Raw genomic sequence first — 19,919 nt, forward strand, 5'->3', positions numbered from 1 at the left:
CTATTTGCAGATAACATGATTTTATATAAATCTCAAAGAACCCACAAACACCTATTACAGCTAATAAAAAAATTTAGCAGAGTTTCAAGATACAAGATCAACACACAAATATCAGTTTTGTTTCTATATACCAGCAACGAACAACCTGAAAAGGAAACTAAGGAAACAGTTTTACTTATGATAGCATCCAAAAGAACAAAATACCTAGAAATAAATTTGAATAAGGAAGTGAAAGACTTGTACACTGAAACCTACAAACACTGCTGAGAGAATAACGTCATTAAATGGAAAAAAAACCTCATGTTCAGAACAGCAATATTCCCCAAAGTGATCTACAGAGTCAATGCAAAACCTATCAAAATTCAAATGACTTTTATGGCAGAAATCAAAGCTGAGCATTAAAATCATATGGAACTCAAAGAGGCCCTGAATGGTAAATATTAAAAAAAGAACAAAACCCCAGAAACCAAAACAAAGCTGGAGGACTCATATTTCCCAATTTCAAAATTTACAATAAAGTTATAGTAATCAAAATAGTGTAGTTGAGGCATAAAGATAAACACAGAGATCAATGGTACAGAATTGAGAGTATAGAAATCAATCCAAACATCTACACTGAACTGATTTCTGACAAAGGTGCCATGACCATTCACTAGGGAAACAACTTTCTCTGCCACAAATGATGCTGGGAAATTTGCATAACTACATGAAAAGAATAAAGTTTTGGCTCCCTGCTTTACTCCATATATTAAAAAAAAAAAAACCTCAAAATGGATCAATGGCCTAAATATAAAAGCTAAAGCTGCAAAACTACTAGAAGAAAACATAGGGGTAAATCTTCCTGACCTCCATTTTGGCAATGGACTCTTAAGATTTGATACCAAAAACACAAGCAAAGAAAGGAAAAAAAAAAAAAAACAGATAAATCAGCTTTCATAAAAATGAAAAACATTTGTCCAGCTAAAGACATTATCAACAATGTAAAGACAATCTACGAGACAGGAAAAAATATCTGCAAATGAAATATAAGGTTTAATATCCAGAATTGTAAGAACTCTTACAATTCAAATACAAAGACAAATAATTCAATTTAAAAAATGGGCAAAGGACTTGAAAGAATACACTGAAAAGCTAATAAAATTTATTGCAGTGGGATGGTGGCCCAGGGAAAGGGGAAGATGAGTTTTTGCTGTACATCATTTTATATTTAAAAGATGTTAAACCATGCAAATGCTTTATTTAATCAAACTCTTAAATCTTATTTTAAATGTTTTATTTATTTAATTATCTAGGATATTGCTAATCAGTCTACTAAGGGACACTTTAATTGTATTTACATTATCAGTAAAAAGGCTTATACTGATAAGAAAATATATAAAACTTGAGAAATAAAAAACAAAAGCCTTCAATCACAAGACCTTTTAAAAAATATAGATTTAAGGAACTAGGGTAAAACATCAAATAAAAGTAATCCAATATCAAAAGATGAAATGAAATAAAAATTTTGTCCTTTTATGCCCTGGGATTGGTTTCATACAAAAGCAAAACATATACTTCATTATTTACTAATTTAATTTCGAGGGAATATAACTCCGGCATATTATAAATGGTAAATTTTCTGGTAAAACAGAATAAGGCACAAATAATTAAACAAAGATAAATAATCAACTCTTCATGAAATTATAAGTATATAAATATTTTTAAATATAAAAAACTTAAAACCAGCCAGGAAAGTAAACATCATACCACAAATAAAATATATATGCATATGTATATATAAATATGTTTATATATTTATATATACATATATACACTATATCTGATTACTGATGATGCAAATGTATAAATACATCATGCAGTACAATCAGATTTTAGTGGTAGGGTCTTTTATGATTAAAAAAGGGGAACATTAAAATAAAAAAACTTAGACTGCATCTCATAACAATTAGGTTTCTATGATATTTTAAAGATTATATTAAGGAAACATAGTAAAAGGGATGCAAACATTAATGCATTGCACGGATTGTTACAAGCTAAAAAAGGAAAAGAAGCTCAAACACCATTCTGCCAGGCAGAACTGCAAAACAATCTGAAATTGGACACTGATCCTTCAAGACAGAAAAATTTCCATACTTATTAATATCTCACAACTGTTTTAAAATATTAGGGAAAATAAAACCATCAGTAAGAAAACAGTCATGTTTATCTTTTTTAAATTAAAAATACCTATAGGGATAAAAATTTTAAAGCTCTACGTGTAAGCTTTCTTGAGGATCAGTACGAATTTCTTGGGCTAGACAGATAATTTAGGATAAGCTTTATACGGGTTTGCCAGTGCACTGTGTATCTATCATACTGTAGGTCCCATGATTTATGATTAAAACCAGTGGTAAATATCAAGAAGATGACAGAAGAAACTTTTATGACACATTCTAAAATATTCTTAACCCACTGAAAAAAATTTGTGAAAGGAAAATTGATGTCATAAGTTGAATAATCCAAATAAATAATTAAACTTGTTTGTAAATAAATCCACTCACTGTCATTTAAATGAAATTACAGATAACTTTTCATTAATCTACTGGCTAAATATAACTCTAAAGATAACTTTCTACAGTATTTATGGTTTATAACACAGGCAATGTGTACTAAAATATATTTGCTGCTCTATGTTGGATATGTAAAGCATTTGTTGGTAACAGGTTAGCTACAAGAAAAACAAAAAAGGTACTTTAAAAAGTTATTGTAGTCAATATAACTATCCTATCATCGTAAGACAAGTGTAATTACTGCCAAATACAATACAACTAACATGAATAGGTAACCACAAGTACATTTAAGAAAAGAGTTACATTACTAGTCCCTATTAATTTTCAATACAAATAGTGTTTCTATAGATATATCACAAATCATATCAAGAGCAGAGATAAAATTAATTAGTTAACTGGCAATGTAAAAAACAGACAGTGTTCATGGAACATAAATGGACCTACAGTAATAGTTAGTGTTGCAGAAGCTAATGATGCTTTCAGCAAAATTGGAAAAACATGAATACCATGCAGTTTTACTGAACTCACCTGACAGAGGTGTAAAACCATTCTCTAGGAGCAGAGATGCATGCACAAAAGTAAGAATATGATTGCAAGTAATCGACTTTAACAAAATAAAAATATAACACTAAACTTCAAAATGACAAAAAATGGACAACACGATGAGATTACTGGGATGAAAACACTTTTATGTGTCTCACCTCTCTCTTTGCCAGCAGCACATTAGGAACGATGTGGGGCAGGCAGCGCCCCAGCATTAACATGACACTCTTCTCACTGTCTGCAATCCGAGACACCTAGAAAACCAAAGAATTAACACATGACGATACTAGAGAATTTCTGTGCGTGATGTACTTAAAATTCATGCTTTAGATTCTGTCACCTCTGCTTCAAACACACACCACAAATTATAATTTGTGATGATGATGATAACAACAACTGTGATCCCAAACAAGATAAACATTTTTGTAGACCAGAAATGCATTTAAAACACCAGTGACAAGCAAGGTGAAGCCAGGGAGGCTTACTAGGCTTCAGTTCTGGGAACAAATACGGATAATGCAGGAGTGGGGCAGCTTCAAGGGTTTTTAATTTTGTTCTTGAAAAGGGGCCCACAAAGCTACAATCTTTGTCTCAGGTGAAAGAGTAGTTTGTATAATGAAGCTGCATGTAAGGGGAGGCCCAAGGAGGCTGACCCAGTCTTACAATGAGGATTACCAGATTGCAACCAAACCATTCTCTAGCTCTTTCATGTTCTTAATGACATTGTGGTACAGAAGCCCAGGAGAGGTCAAGTGGAATGAACTACAAAACAGCTAGAAAGGGAGGAGTGAACATAAAATAGGAGAAAAAAATAAAATAAAATACCCTCTCAAGATGAGCCTGCAAAAACAATTACAAAGCACTTGAGGAAAACAAATCTGAGCGCTAATAAACTCTGCAATCAAAGACAACCAATCCTAATGAAAGAAAAAAATGAAGTAAACTAAAAACTGAAATATAAACGTGTACACTTGAATTGGTTTTCTAACTTATACCACAGAAAGGCATATAACCATGTCAGTAGACATAACAAATTAAAACTAGCCTGTAAAAGGTCACTTTAATACTAAACAAAGCTTTAATCCAAAGACAAAAATAATCAACAACCTTCTTTAAAAGCTTAAAATTTTAGGAACTACTTCTTAGAGCATTATTTTAAATAATAGATTTGTACTTGAAATAGAGTCTTATCACAATTATTTTTTGGATAAGATGCCAAAATGAAAAACTGAATGTTTTAAGAAAGCTGCAAGAATCTGGTATAATTTACCTCTGATCCTAAACGACTGTCTGCTGACATTCGACAAAAAGAGAGTAGTGCTTGATGGAAAGCAGGAGACAACTTCCTAGAAGAAAATATTCAACGGAAATAGTTCATTTTCTATTAATCATTAACCAAATAGTTACCACTGGCATTTAAGGAGAAAGTAAGTTGCATGCTATACGCAATTCCTACTCTTGCATGAATTCTACCCTACAAGTGTTAACTGAATTTCTCAGCCACAAATGACTGGGAAGGTCAATTCACTGAAGAATTATTCAGGGGAAAAGAAATCAGCAATAGTTGTTCATCTTAAAACAGCTTGATGTTATGTGAATGAATGACTTGTAAATGATTGGATTCAACCTGAAGTGGAATGGCAGGTCAACGACTACAGTGTTTGCAAGACCAGAAATGAGGACTTTTTTCTCCCCAATTCTCTATGGCCCCAGAAAGGTAAAGAGTGGATACAAAGGTTGACCTAGTATGTTGCAGAGAAGAGTTAAAGTTCTGCAGATCTAAATAATGAAAATGATAACCCTTAATGTTAGAAACCCACATAAAAAAAATTGAAAATTAAAGATAAAGAAGAGGCTCATTCAACATTCTTGGTATATTGTAAAGAAAGTATTTTTTTGTAATTGAAAATATTAGCCTATTTATGTTTAATAAAGGTTAAAACAGTTACATTTCTAAAACACCACCAGTTCCTATGTAATAGTAGTCATAATATTATAACTAAGAGTTGTACTTTATGTACTCCATCTACAAAGAAAAGGGCTAACACCAAAAATTACATAATAGAGGCTGTTTAGTGTACACCACGAAGTGGCCTCAGTAACTTCTATGATTATGGAGTTAATGTACCAAAGCTTGAGCCTGTTTGCTCATTTATATTCCTCTTCTCATATTCTTTCAGTGGAAGGGGCCACAATGCATCCAACTGCTCAAGCCAGAAAGTGCAGATCAGCCTTTGTCTTTCTTTCTTCTAACCCCTAAATCCAATCAATCTTTTACCTTCTAATTATCTTTCAAATCTATCCACTTCTTTTCCGTAAAGGAAATTCAATCATTTCTTACTCGGATTCTTCTAATAGATACCCTATTAATGTCCTTTCTTCCAGTCTTGCTACCCTCCAGTTACCTCTACCCAAGAGGACTCTTCCCTAAAACTTAGATACCATCATGTTCCAACTCTCTAAAATGAGTTAATACAGCTTATATGACTTAGTCTTTGCTTAATTCTCCAACTGCACCTGTCATTCTTCTCACTTGCATTCTTTGCTTAAACCTTACTAAATTATTCTTAGCTCACCAAATGTACCATGTTCTCCTTGTACTTGCTGTATTCCCTTAGTGGGAACACTCTTCCTCTGATCTCTTTGCCTGGTTAACCGCCTACTCGGTCATCAGGTCTGAGGTTAGATAACACTTCTTCCCTGAAACCTCTCCTATTCTGATGACTAGGTTAGGTGCCCTGATTGTGTGTTCCCAAAGCAAGGTGAACTTCTTTTATATTACTATTTTTCATACTTTATTACAATTGTCGGATTGCAGATCTTCTTCATACTGTAAGGACTATCACTAAAGGGATTACCATATGCTTTGCTTACTATTATATTCTTTGCTAACACTGATGGCACAGAGTTAACGAGCTAAACAAATTCGTTAAATAAATTGAACAGTCATTCTCCAGAGGGTGGCTCTGGAGTATCAAAGGAGATATACGGAAGCACTCCTCAACACTAAGAATTATTACAAATGCTGTTCCTGTTGAGTACCATAACATTGATTTTTATGACTGTATCTTATCTATATTAGAATAAATGCACTTTGAGGATTGGGCCATATATATTTCAATTCTCTGACCTCCATAATACCTAAAAATACATATACTTAAGTAGATACTCAATAAGTTGTGGCACATGAGTGGAAAGATTTGCTTTGGGAAAAAATCAAATATTTCTCAGTAATCATAAGGATGCTTAAGTCTATAACAAATTGGTCATGCTTTCCTGTTATATCCCAACACTTGCTATAATATTCATTTCTGTTTAATAGGAAGAGGAAGCATGACTTTGTGGCTCAGAATGCAACATAAAATACCTGTGAGGATGTGAGGATGAACTAAATTAGTAGATGCAAAGCATTTAGAACTGTGCCTAAAGAGAACTCAGTAAATATTCCTTTCTCAACATTATTTTTTTCACATTATAATATACAAAATTTTTGAAAATTACATTTTGTCTCCTCTACTAGAAAACATGATCATGAAAGGCAAGGGACCATGCTTTTGTCATCTAACTATAGTCACTGCAACCCAATAAAAATTAAATGAATTGAGCGAATATTAATGATACAATATTAGGAATGGAAACAGACACAGGAAAAAGGCCTAAGAGCAATAACCATTCCCCTCTTTAGCCCAGGAACCTATGCAGTACCAAAACCTTCTATTGACTGTGGAATAGAGAAAAGGTAAAAAGCATTGGGTAAAATATTCACAGCACATAGAACATACATTTTATTTATGGGTTTAAGTACTTGGCTAAAATATAATCTACTTTATTTATTGTCTATTTCTCTTTAACGTAATTTAACTTAGTAATTACTTGTGTTTTGTTGGGTTTTTTTTTCTTTTTTTTGGGTCACATGTACTTTGCTATACGTTAACTTCATGCCAAACATAAAAATTCAGACATCTGACCTACAAAATAAGAACTGAAACTCTTCCAGTTTGAGTATGTACTAAATAGCTGAAAGATGCATTTCAAAATACAGGATCATACTAACCTATTGGGTTTATCAAAATGGACTGTGTTTTTACTTGATGGAGAAGAAAATGGCATCCCTTCTCTTTCTCGCCTGGGGAAAGAATTTGGAAAACTCTCTTTAGGAATAGTGGAATCAACTTCATCAGATTTTGAAAGATGAAAATCTTTGTTTTCTCCCTTGTCTGAACTATTCATAACTGAATTTTGTCCACTGTCTTCAGAGTCTTTGTGGGGAGACTGATCCAAAGAAGGCTGAACAGAGTCACAAACTACTGGGCTGGCAAAGTGTTCATTCTTGAGGAAATCCATTTCACTGCAGAGAGAAAGAGAAATTATCAGAAAGTAACTGTATTTTTTTTTAAACTTTGGCAATAGCATAAACCTCATAATGAGTTTAATGCTTTAAAGGAATAACGTATTAACAGAAAGTGGTAGAGCAAATGATTAATCTTTTCTGTACCATATACACTGATGCTTCATATACCCAGAAGTATAACTAAAAACTCTTACAAAACATAAAAATGGCTTTATAAACTGCTTTGGATTAACACTTAAATTTCTTCATTTGCAAAATGGGGATAATTCCATCTAATCCACAGAATTATTAAAAGAATCAAATAAACAGGAAATATGTATAAAACTAATGTGAAGAATTTATTTTACTAATACTGACACAACTTGGGGAAAGTAAAAAATATCTTATTCCTTGTTTCCAAGACATAATTGATCACCTGATTATGTTGACTGAATACCTTTTTTGGGGGGGCCAGGGAAGGACAGATTAAGTACATAAAGCATTTATAAAAATTTTTTTCAGAAGTATTAGGATATGAAAAATTACATCTTCTAACTGAAATGTTATTTTATATATTTATAAAATCTGCCAGTATCCTTAAAAACTTTAAGAAGGTTTTTAGAAATGATGGTTAAGTACTAACCTTTCAAGTCTTCTGATTTGCTCCATTAAAGACCATTTCTCACTACTTAATAAACTAATTTTATCTTCTAATTTCTGTACTAGCAACGAGTTCTGAAATCAAAATGGGAGAAAAACAGAAACTCAAGATCTCACAGTATGCTTTTATATAGTTTAAATACTTTTTATAGACTTAACTACTTAGTTAATACCTCTCACCTCTACAGCCTGAGGAGTTTCAAGAGTTGAAGGAAGGTTTCCTAAAATTGGTGTAAGAGCCTCTAATTCATCTTCTTCTACACCACTGGCCACATCCACAAGATCTTTCCCAGCCACTTGATGATTTCCAAAATCTCGGTAGAGTTGCAATAAGTCTGGAGGTTTTGGAATGTTTAATCCTACATCATCCCATAGTTCAAAATCCTAAAAGATATAAAATAATAATATAAAAAAACTATGAGGCAGTTTATCTTGCATCTTTGAGATTAATTTTTTCCTTCTTGCTAGTATCTTGAAAACTCAACAAAATCATAATTTTGTTGTAATGTCAAAGTTTATCTTCCAAGTGAATAAATATCATTTTTAAACTTATTTTAATCTTCCACTGTCCAATGTAACTCTTATATATATAATATATATATAATATTATTTTTATAAGTTTACTGATATTCTAGGTAATCTGTCTTAGATGTCAAGGTGCCCCATATACAATCTTTTTGATCAAATCTCTCAAAAATGTAAACTCTTAACGTTAAAGCTTGTGTTAATGTTTAAGTTTGTAAAACATGCTTAAATATTTGCATGAAGTCACAGAACATGTCTAGATTAAGAAAGTCCTAGTTCATAAGTTGTATTCATTATTTACATGTAAACTAATTGATGGCATTAACTTTTATTTTTCTTTATTATTCCAACATATATATATATATATGTATATATATATGAGTGCAATCTTTAACAGGTAAGCAAGCAATTTAATCTGCTTGCCTTCTTGCTGTAGCTGTTTGAATCTAATTATATTATCAAAAATGCTCTGATAGTCTTCAGAATCCAAATACCTGCTCTTTGGTGTCTTGTTATGAAACATTCTGGAATTCAATCTAATATAATTTTATTATAAAAGTACAAAAAGGCATAGAACCTCAAAGCATTCTATGGGCAAAGATTTTTTTGAGGAGCTTTATAAAGTTCCAGAGTTATCAATCACATGCAAATATACTGTCCTACCATTTTTTCTTCCTCTAATACATCAGAATTCTGTAATTTGATACCTTAATAACTTATTTATTTATAATTTATTTATGAAACTCTGAGAAACTATGGCATATTCATTTGAATGTTCTGAATATGACACTCTTAATACTTTAAGGATTAAAAATAATTGAAAATAGCTATTTTGGGGGGTTAAATCCGAGGCAGATGTAAGACAGGTATTAAAAGTGTGGGCTTTGTATTTGCAAATAATGTGACAGATAAGGGCTTAATTTCCAGTATACAGAAACAGATCATACAACATACAAAAAAAAAAAAAAAAAAAAGCTCAATCCAAAAATGGGCAGAAGACCTAAACAAGCAATTCTCCAATGAAGACATACAAATGGCCAATTAGCACATGAAAAAATGCTCAATATAGCTAATTATTAGAGAAATGCAAATCAAAACTACAATGAGGTATCATCTCACACCAGTCAAAATGGCCATCATTCAAAAGTCCACAAACAATAAATGCTGGAGAGGTTGTTGAGAAAAGGGAATCCTCCTACACTGTTGGTAATGTAGTTTGGTGCAGCCATTATGGAGAACAGTATGGAGAGTCCTTAAAAAACCAAAAATAGATTTACCATATGATCCAGCAATCCCACTCCTGGGCACATATCCAGAGGGAACTCTAATTTGAAAAGATATATGCACCCCAATGTTCACAGAAGCACTATTTATAATAGCCAGACATGGAAATAACCTAAATATCCACTGACAGATGACTGGATAAAGAAGTTGTGTGTGTGTGTGTGTGTGTGTGTGTGTGTGTGTGTGTGTGTGTGGGTGTGTGGGTGTGTGGGTGTGTGGGTGTGTAATGGAATACTACACAGCAGTGAAGAGTAAAATGCCATTTTCCGCAACATGGATGGACCTGGAGATTGTCATTCTAAGTGAAGTAAGTCAGAAAGAGAAAAGAAAAATACCATATGATATTACTTACATGTGGAATCTAAAAGAAGGACACAAATGAACTTATTTACAAAACAGAAACAGACTCACAGACATAGAAAACAAACTTATGGTTACCTGGGGAAAAAGGGGGTGGGAAGGGATAAATGAGAAGTTTGAGATTTGTAGATAATAACTACTATATATAAGATAGATAAACAAACAAGTTTATACTGTATAGCACAGGAAACTATATTCACTATCTTGTAGTAACCTATAATGAAAAAGAATATAAAAAGGAATACATGTATGTCTGTGTATGACTAAAACATTATGCTGTATGCCAAAAACTGACACATTATTAACTGATTATACTTCAGCTAAAAAAAAAAAGAAAGAAGGAAGGAAAGAAGGTAGGAAGGAAGGAAAGAAAGAAAGTGTGGACTTTCAAGAAAATTAGATCCAAGAATGAAATTCATATTTTCTCCATTTATTACTGTTATGAATTAATTTGAAACTTGTACAGGTCATTTGTAGAATTGGTATAATGCTTATCTCTTAGGGTTTTTATAGGGATAAAATAAAATGTATATTGAGGTCCTAATACAGTGTTTGGCTTTTTAAAAAATTATTAAATGAATATTACACATATAATTCAAGTATCCATTTATCCATCTATATTCATCCAACATTTATGAGATATCCATCCTATGCTTAGAATCAAGGATAAAATATTGTCACCATTCAGGGGCTTTCACAGTTAAAGAGTAGTGACACAAAGAAATAAACAGAATCTAAAGTACCACAAGTGTTATGATTGAAGAACTGTTAATAATTCAGAGAAAGGAGTCAATTTCTGTCTTGAGGTGGAGGGTAAGGAAAAGTTTCTAAAAGGTGATGATCTATGCACTCCCTTGGAAAGGTTTAGGTATTTATTCACAAGGCACATGGCAATGAGAGGATGGGGGAACTAATTATTTCAGAGACAACAGGAAGAATGAGCAAGAACTCAATGCTCCGAAGGAATCAGATACATTCAGGGTGCAAGTGCTTCAGCTGGGCATGATTATAATTAACAGGTGAAAGATAATGTTGGAGGCAGGTAGAAGGATAAGCTAAAAAAAGTTGAGAATATTTATAAATTTAAAATTGATAAGGAAGGAGTTAAAGCAGGAGGCAGGAGAGGTGACCGATGTGAAAAAGAGGGAGATTAGGAAAGTGAAAATATTCAGGTGAAAGAGCAGATGTAGTGGGAGCAAGACAGTGACAAAGTTCAGAATGTGGCAGTGGGAGCATGGTGACTTCCTACAGTGGAGTGCACAACAATGTCACTGGGAGTCGCGGAGCTTTTCATTTATATCTGTTTTACTTTCTCTCAGCACATATAATAGTGTTCAGTGTATCAGTCCTTACAGATTTACCCCTATTTCCTACTTTTTGATACTCTTGTAAATAGTATTTTCTAAATTTCAATTTCTAATTGTTGCCAGCATACAGAAATACAATTCATTGTTGTTTACTGATCTTGTATTCTACAACTTTGCTAAAGTCACACATGAGTTGTGGTATCTTTTAGACAGTCCATAGGATTCTCTACATGTACAATCATGACATCAATGAATAAAGTTTTATTTCTTCTTTTCCTAAATGTGTGCCTTTCATTTCTTTCTTGCCTTTTATTGGCTAGAATCTTTAGTACGAAGTTCAAAAGAAATAATGAGAGCATATATCATTTTTTTATTCCTTACCCTTCATCATTAAATATAAGTGACAGGTTTTCTATATTTTTTATGAGATTGAGGAATTTCCTCTCAATTCCTAAGTTGTTAGTAACATTCCCATTTTATCCTTTTAATATAAGTAAAATCTGTAGTGATGTAACCTTGCTCATTCCAGATTTTGATAATTTGCATCTTTTCTCTTTTTCTAATCAGTCAGGGTAAAGAGTTGTCAATTTCATTTATCTCAAAAAAACCAGTTTTTTGTTTTATTAGTTTTTCTTTATTGTTTTCTGCTGCCTGTATCATTGACTTATCCTCTCATTTTTATTGTTTCCCTTTTTCTGCTTACTTTGGGCTTTGCTTAGTTTTCTTTTTCTAGTTTCTTAATGTAGAAGCTGATTATTATCAATTTGAAACCTTTCTTTTCCATTATAAACATTTTACTGCTATAAATTTTCCTCTAATTACTGCTTTAGTTACACAAATTTTGATTATTTTGTTTTCATTTCAGTCAGTTCAAAATTTTTTATAATTTCCCTTTTGATTTCTTTTTCAACTTATGTGTTATGTGAAAATATTTAAAATCCTCTTAAATATTAAGACTTGCTTTATCATTTATAATATTGTCTATCTTGATAAGTGACCCATATATGTTTGAAAATATGCATTCAGCTACTGAAAGATGGAATGTTTTACAAATTTTACTTAAGTTAAGTTGATTGACAACATAGCACAAGTGTTCTATACCCTAAATGATTTTCTATTACCTTGTTCTATCAACTATTGAGAGATTGTTGCCTTTTAAGTGGGAAGGACAGACCATTTACATTTGAAGTGAGTGTTGATATGGATGGGTTTTAAATCTACCATCTTGATATTATTTTCTATGCGTCCCATCTATTTTTTTCTTTTCTTCCTTTTCTGCTTTCTTTCTAGCCTCTCAAAGTTTCTTACATATTAAACATATATATTATTCATTAGTTGATCTTTAACCGAAATTTGTGATAAAACTTGATTAAACTAAAATGTAATCATGGTATAATATTATTTATGTAAGGTAAATACTAGTTTCTATCTGTTTTATTCTAACTACCACTTAATAAGAAATAACTAAATATTTTATTAAATTTAATTTTTGCCAAAAACATTACAATTACTGAGAGAGTAACTGAATTGCTATCTTCCTTAGATAACTTCTATATTTGTTGAACAAACCATGGGATATTTTATGGACCAAAGAAATACACCTGATTTAAAATGATGGCTTCCTGATTTCTACATAAAATACTCCTTGGTATTCATTTTACTAAGGTACAAGATTCAAACTGACCCATTAGCACTAAGAAGTCAAAATATTCCATATTCAGGAGACAACAGTAAACAAACCATCATTTCTTTGCTTACAAAATTTTACCAGGAAAATAATGAGTTTCTAAAACTGGCTCCTATTCAGAGACACAACTTATATTCTCACTCTTATTCAAAATATTTTCTTATTTGCTGTTATCTATTTCTCATCTTAATTATTATAGTGCTATTGGAGGTTTCAGCTAAACTGGAATTATAAGTCTACTTTATTCTTAATCTGTACTACTACTAAGTAAATGTTTTTAAGTTAAAAAAAGCACATTTTATAAATACATGCAAATATATGAAATTATATAATTACTGGGGAGTTGTAAAAAGCTTTCTGGAAAGAATCAGAAGTCTTTATGTAGAAAGAAAAAATCTATAAGCCAACAGAACACTAGACTGGGTAGGTAAGACAATGTGTTTGGTAACCTGCCTTATAGAGCTTTAATACATGTGTAACTTCAAAAAATTAAAGAAAGTAGAAAAAAGAGAAGATATATTATAAATTAAAAAGGAAAAAAAATTCAAAAAAAATGTACCTGATCATCATTTTCATCTGAAAAGGTTATTGATGTCAGCTTGTAGTTATTCTTCAATAAAAATTCATTGACTAAGAAGTTTAGAGCTCTCTTTTCAAGAGGTTTGATTGGCTCCTGGAGATAAAATAAAAGACAGATACAAAATTGTAAGTTCTCCTCCTTCAATACTTGTGCTACCATTTCATGTGGAAGATACTTTTAGATCTGTCGTTCACCCACCTGAATTTCAGGACTTGATTTGTAATTTTTTCGTTCCTGTAAAGGAACTTCATGTTCTGGTGGGAAAAAATACGAATATTTTACTATTTCACATTTGAAAATATCTCAGCTACTTCTACATTGTCAAAGTAGAAAAAGTCTCAAAAAAGTTTTATGTACACCACCTGCAGCCTTTGTCAGGTTGGCTCGGAGGGCCTGAATGGTCTCCTTGGCTTTCCGTAGTTCAAACTCCAGGACTGGACAGGGATTTGGAATAAACACACACAGGCATCCAACCAAGAAAAGGGAAACAAAAATAAAAAAATAAAAAGCAAGGATGGGTATGAAAAAAAATACAATTTGTATTGAAAACAGAAAGCATGCAATCTTTATGAAACTTGTGAACGCATGCAGCAGAGTTGATTTGCAAGCAAACTGGTGAATGTTTTCCATAGTTTCAGAATACAGGGGACTAGGGATCAAATGTTCCAGCTGTCTGACAGGGATGGCTCTATTTAAAAATAAAATCTATGGCATACTCTCATTTAGGTAAATAAGAATATTAGTGATTTAGATGCTTCTGCTTCACTCAGTCTAGGTAAGAAATGTTATGGAATGTTTTCAGGTGACATATTTTAGGGGAAAAGACAAAAATTAGATGAAATCCAAGCAAATATACTTAAAGAAAATCTTAGGATTTAAAAAAAAAGTACTTTTAAATGCACTATCTAGAATAATGTTATAACTCACTATACAGAAATATTAGTGACTATATTCCTTTATTAAGACGTTGAAAGAATATGATTTAAATATTTAACAATGTGGGATGTCTATCAATTTTTCTTCAAACAAGCATATGCCTTCTATAAACAAGCACAGTTATGTTAAACACATATCTAAAAAAAGTTCCTTTAGGTTTATTTTAGGTTTCATTTAAAGCCAAAAGATAGAAACAGTTTGTCTTTTAATTTATAATTAAGATCATTCTAAGCAAATGATTCTGTACAAGTCTACAAAAATAGTAATTTTAGGATACTGAGTAAAACTAAGTAGAATTTCAAAGTTTCTGACAACTCTTCAGACAGGTATTTATTCATAGTAAGAGGTACTACTGAAACTTAAAGATTTCACCTGTTATCAGAGTCTGATTATAAGATCAACAGGAATACAGAGGCAACATTTTAATAAAATGTTTCATCAGGAGCAAGATTTAAACATGCATGTCTTTACTGGGAATTTTCTTTAAAATACTTTAAAGTATTAATAAATACTGCCCTGAAGAAAAAGCAAGCTTAGAAGTAGGGAAAAAAGCCATTTCTGTGAAGTGAAGCTGTGAGAAAGTAAGTGATCTCTGTCACAACTGGATATTTTTAAAATCACATTATCTTAAATAGTTCTGCATAAAAACTAGCAAATTAAAAAATTTAAAGATGCAATTTTTTCCTGATTGACTAATAAATGGAAAAAAGAAGATGGCAAATGAAATGCTATTAGAGACAACAAAGCTATAAAAATATATGGAAAAAATAGAATTCACTCAGTTTGCATATTTTCATTAAAATAATACTTAAGATATAACTGAATCACATCTAGTACATGAAAGCCAATTATTTTGATGCACAGAATTTCACTGCAGCAACATGGAAGCACAACTAAAAACCACATGACATGTATGTTACTATTTCTTTTTTTGGTAGTCAGCAATGCTGATCTGCAAACATTTCTGTGCAACAAAGTTAAATCAGTTTCCCTAAAACTTCTACTTATGGAAAATTCTTAGAGCTTGTGTTTAAAGTCAGACTGCACACATTCAGTGTGTAAGGGAAGTACAGAAGTACTTTTCTTTTTTCCTTCAAAACTCTAGGTAATTGATTTTTATTTAAAAACACTTCACTATATCATAAGCAAAATGAGTATACATATTACACTTTCAGTATCACTTACAATTTAGTAAGACACATTACAGAACAGTTGCAGATCAGAAATGCCCTGCACCAGAATGATAAAAATATGAAAAAAAAAAAAGAAAAAAAGGAAAAAAAAAAGAACTGGTTAAAACACAAACTGTGAAAAAAACTTAAATTTGACTGATGAAAGTTTAGGTGACCAAGAGCGAAACACTGAATGAGCAAGGCACAGAAAGCCAGAAAAACCCATGTCAGACGGCAAGAATTTATATTATTATGCACATCTACAAATACATTGCCAAATGCCATTACAAGTTTCCAAAGCTTTGAAAAGATAGTGCTCATCAAAATGAATTCACTCTGCTGCATGTTTCTTAATATACAATAAAGACAAAGGCATATCTTTAAAGCTATAGCACATCTCTATAAAAGCACAGTACAATCAAGTAATTGCTGTTATGTGAGAAAGGAAGTTTCACAAGAAAGGTCTGAACAGCTATATTCACACATAAATGAATCTATCACTTCTTTATTTAAAAATTATTGGATTAAAGCTCAAAATTTATTATCTTGTAAAGAGATACACTGTAGCAAATGACCTCCAAGTATTTTTCAAATATTATAATTCCTCACAAAAATATTTGAAAATATGTATGTTTTTTAAAAACACTGTAGGAACTACCCGCCAACCTAGTCATCCACTGTCCCAACTCTATACTTGCCCAACCTTGCTAAATGCTATTTTATTGGAACTAAAGTAGTAACTATAAGATAAATATATATTCTAATATTGTATATTATAATCTTATCAAAATAATTAATGATTAAGTCAGTATAAGCAACTCTAGATTGGCTGAAACAGTCATTTCCCAGTCAGGGTTGGATAACACTGGTATTACACTGGAGGTATTTGAGTGATTAAAGATCATGCTCTCATGACTTGGGAGAAAAACAATTGACTATGTGGAGACACCAAAGGTGAAGTGTTAAATTTCAAAGCAGACAAAAATATTGCTTCTTTGTTGCCTCAACTCAATATATCACTAATATTATCTTGAAATATTTGTTAGTTTTAGTTTTTTTGGTGCAAAACTCAGAATATTACATATTTTGGAAGATCTTTCCCACAACACTAATCAGAGTCAAGTATTTTTTTCATTCACATTTTCCTTCCACTATTGAAGAGTTCGTATCAATAGGGTTGAATCAAGGACCCTACCATCTCATAGTAGACATGAAACTGACTTCTTTCAAGTCAGAATTTCTTGTTTTTTCTTCCCCCTGAATGTAAGGTGATTTGACTTCATAATAAAATACCACTTTCCCATCTTTAATACTTATTTTATTACCCAGGAACGATTCTAAGAAAAAAAAATTCTCATAAGAATACGAGTTAAAATAAAAATCTACTCCTAAAATAATACAAAAATCCCACGAGAGTACAATTACCACCCCTCCTAGGTTTACAGAATTCTCCCTGCCTACTATAGACTTAAGAAATGTACAGTACTGTTAGGCATGACTCAGCAAATAGTGAGAAATAAATGAAGGGAAGCAAGATGGAATCTCCATGGTTTGTATACATTTTGTTTTCTATAGTCATCTTAGGGAGAAAGAAATTCCTCTTTCCCAAGCTTTACAAGAAAAAATTTTTCCCGTTACTGCTCCTCCTGCTCAGGTACTCTGACAGCTTCTTATGTCACTCATCTCAAAGTTGGTGTTTCCCAGACTGTCCTCCTTGGTCCTTTTCTTACTCTACATACTCCACTGGGATGATAGTCACTCTTACAGTTTTAACTATCACCAGTACTCTAAAGATTCAGAAATCTTTAAACCTTTTCCCCAAGATACAGACCTACCTAATTATCACCTGGACATGCCTATTTGAATATTTCATAAATTTTTAATTTGATCCTATCTAAATGAATTTCATATCTTCCCCTCAAATCTGCCCTCCCTCCTCCTCCTGCAGTCTCTCTCCATTAAGGGCACCACCATTTACCCAACTGCCAAACAAGAAACCTAGATAATATTCCTCACTTACCCTGAGCCCTTACTCCTACATTAGTTAAAAGCCCAAACCATGATGATTCCAACCCCTGAATCCTAAATAACCCTAAAGAATCATCTCTGCAATTGTCCTGGTTCAGACCTTTATGACTTATCATATAACTTAAAACAATTTACAACCATATTAAAGGTATGTTGCCTTCAAAGCCTTGTTGGGGCATCTATCCTATTTTAAATTGTACAAAATCATAAATAAGATTTAAGTAAGGTTTAAAATAAGAAAATCAAAAAGTACTGCTAACAGTCTAAGTATGAACATCTGTATTACGGGAGAAATACATAATAATAGGACAAATATAAAAATAGATTTTAAAAAGTTTCATCTATATAGCACTGGAAACTATGTTCAGTATCTTGTAATAACCTTTAATGAAAAAGAATATGAAAATGAATATATGTATGTATACGCATGACTGGGACATTGCGCTGTACACCAGAAATTGACACATTTAAATAAAAAATAAAATAAAATAAAGCACATTCCCTTAAAAAAAAAAGACAAATAGGCTTATTTAATTCTGATAAAGCTGGATATGTATGCTGCAGGCCAATAGCTAAGGAATGAGAGGGCTACTGATGATGGTTCTTATCCAGGGAACAAGGTCAGGCTATCTCACAGACAAAAATCTTAATATTATTTTAGAATGTCTACTAGATTATGTAGGCTTTAAAAGGCTTCATATGTCTACTCTGTTGATGATTGTTCCCAGAAGCATGTAATAGTAAAGTTTCACCTACAGATTACACATTTGGTTCAGTAACAGGCTGGTATAAGAGCACTAAAAGTCTGAAAGCTATTCTCTTAGAATAACATGGTTTTCCCTCTTTTCCAATGAAGATGAAAGACAGTGTTCATTCATTCATTCATTTACAATGAAGTATAGTTGATTTACTATACTGTGTTAGTATCAAGTGTACAGCATTGTGATTTGACCTATTTTTTGCAGATTATATTCCATTATAGGTTATTACAAGATACTGGGTATAGTTTCCTGTGCTGTAGAGTAACCTGTTGCTTATCTATTTTATGTGTAGTAGTGTATCTGTTAATTCCATACTGCTAATTTTTCCCTCCCTTCCCTCCTCTGGCAACCACCAATTTGTTTCCTATGACTGTTAAGTCTGCTTCTGTTTTGTATATAGATTCAACTGTATTAGTTTTTAGATTCCACATGTAAGTGATATCAGACAGTACTTGTCTTTGTCAAGACAGCATATGTTTATATATCAGCACTATACAGTAAGTTAAAATTACTTTAGCTCCCCAATCTTAGATACAAGAGTATAATCCTTAGATTTAAAATATAAGGTTAAACTACCAAATATTTAAATATTTTACTCTTAGTTATGGTTAGTTACAACATTTTGCTTTTACATCAATGGTTCCCTGAATTAGAAATAGTAAACTACCTAAATAACGAGAATAATAATGAACCTCTTAAATTTGACTAAATCTAAAATTTAGATCTTCAAATCGAAATTAAAGGAAAGAAAATAACCATGTGGCCAATTTCTGAGTAGAAGTTATCTTCTAATATGTAACCATTTGAACAATAATACAATATACAAAACTAGATATATTTGGTGAGTCTCTAATAAACTAGTACACCATGTATTTAATATTTAATATATAATATAAATCATATCTAATATTTACTATATCATATATAACATGCTACTTAACAAATGATATAATTAGGATTAATTAATTCTAAAATTATTTAAATAATTCCCATTTGATTCGCTAATTTTCAAATATTACTGATGTGATTTGCTGTTTTGATACAGCTGTGAAGTAATAATGCTTATGACTAAATCATAATTTGATATAGGGAGGTGCATTAAACTCTTCCAATGATTTCTCCATTCTATTGATATTGCTGTTTTCATTGCTGAATCCTCTCTTAGCTTCTGCTGAACTAAAAACAATTGCATCATTT

At 31.7% G+C, this 19,919-nt stretch overlaps 1 protein-coding gene across 7 annotated transcripts in view; it reads right to left on the reverse strand.

Moving 5' to 3' along the window:
• The window catches only part of RELCH (RAB11 binding and LisH domain, coiled-coil and HEAT repeat containing), a 107,591-nt gene that overhangs the window by 67,067 nt on the left and 20,605 nt on the right, over positions 1–19,919 (reverse strand). For all 7 annotated transcript variants that reach the window (XR_012065572.1, XR_012065573.1, XR_012065574.1 and 4 more), the window contains exons 3-10: positions 14,188–14,259; positions 14,024–14,079; positions 13,805–13,918; positions 8,263–8,466; positions 8,066–8,157; positions 7,147–7,440; positions 4,363–4,438; positions 3,251–3,346 (exon numbers count right to left, since the gene is read on the reverse strand). Coding sequence is in view for 4 of the 7 variants with exons in the window: in XM_072952028.1 (XP_072808129.1) it covers positions 3,251–3,346; positions 4,363–4,438; positions 7,147–7,440; positions 8,066–8,157; positions 8,263–8,466; positions 13,805–13,918; positions 14,024–14,079; positions 14,188–14,259 (1,004 nt within the window). In the remaining 3 variants the exon portion in view is untranslated. The remainder of the gene's footprint in view (positions 1–3,250; positions 3,347–4,362; positions 4,439–7,146; positions 7,441–8,065; positions 8,158–8,262; positions 8,467–13,804; positions 13,919–14,023; positions 14,080–14,187; positions 14,260–19,919) is intronic.

This window comes from Vicugna pacos, chromosome 30 (assembly GCF_048564905.1).
Source record: "Vicugna pacos chromosome 30, VicPac4, whole genome shotgun sequence".
In the NCBI taxonomy this organism is placed as follows: Eukaryota; Metazoa; Chordata; class Mammalia; order Artiodactyla; family Camelidae; genus Vicugna; species Vicugna pacos.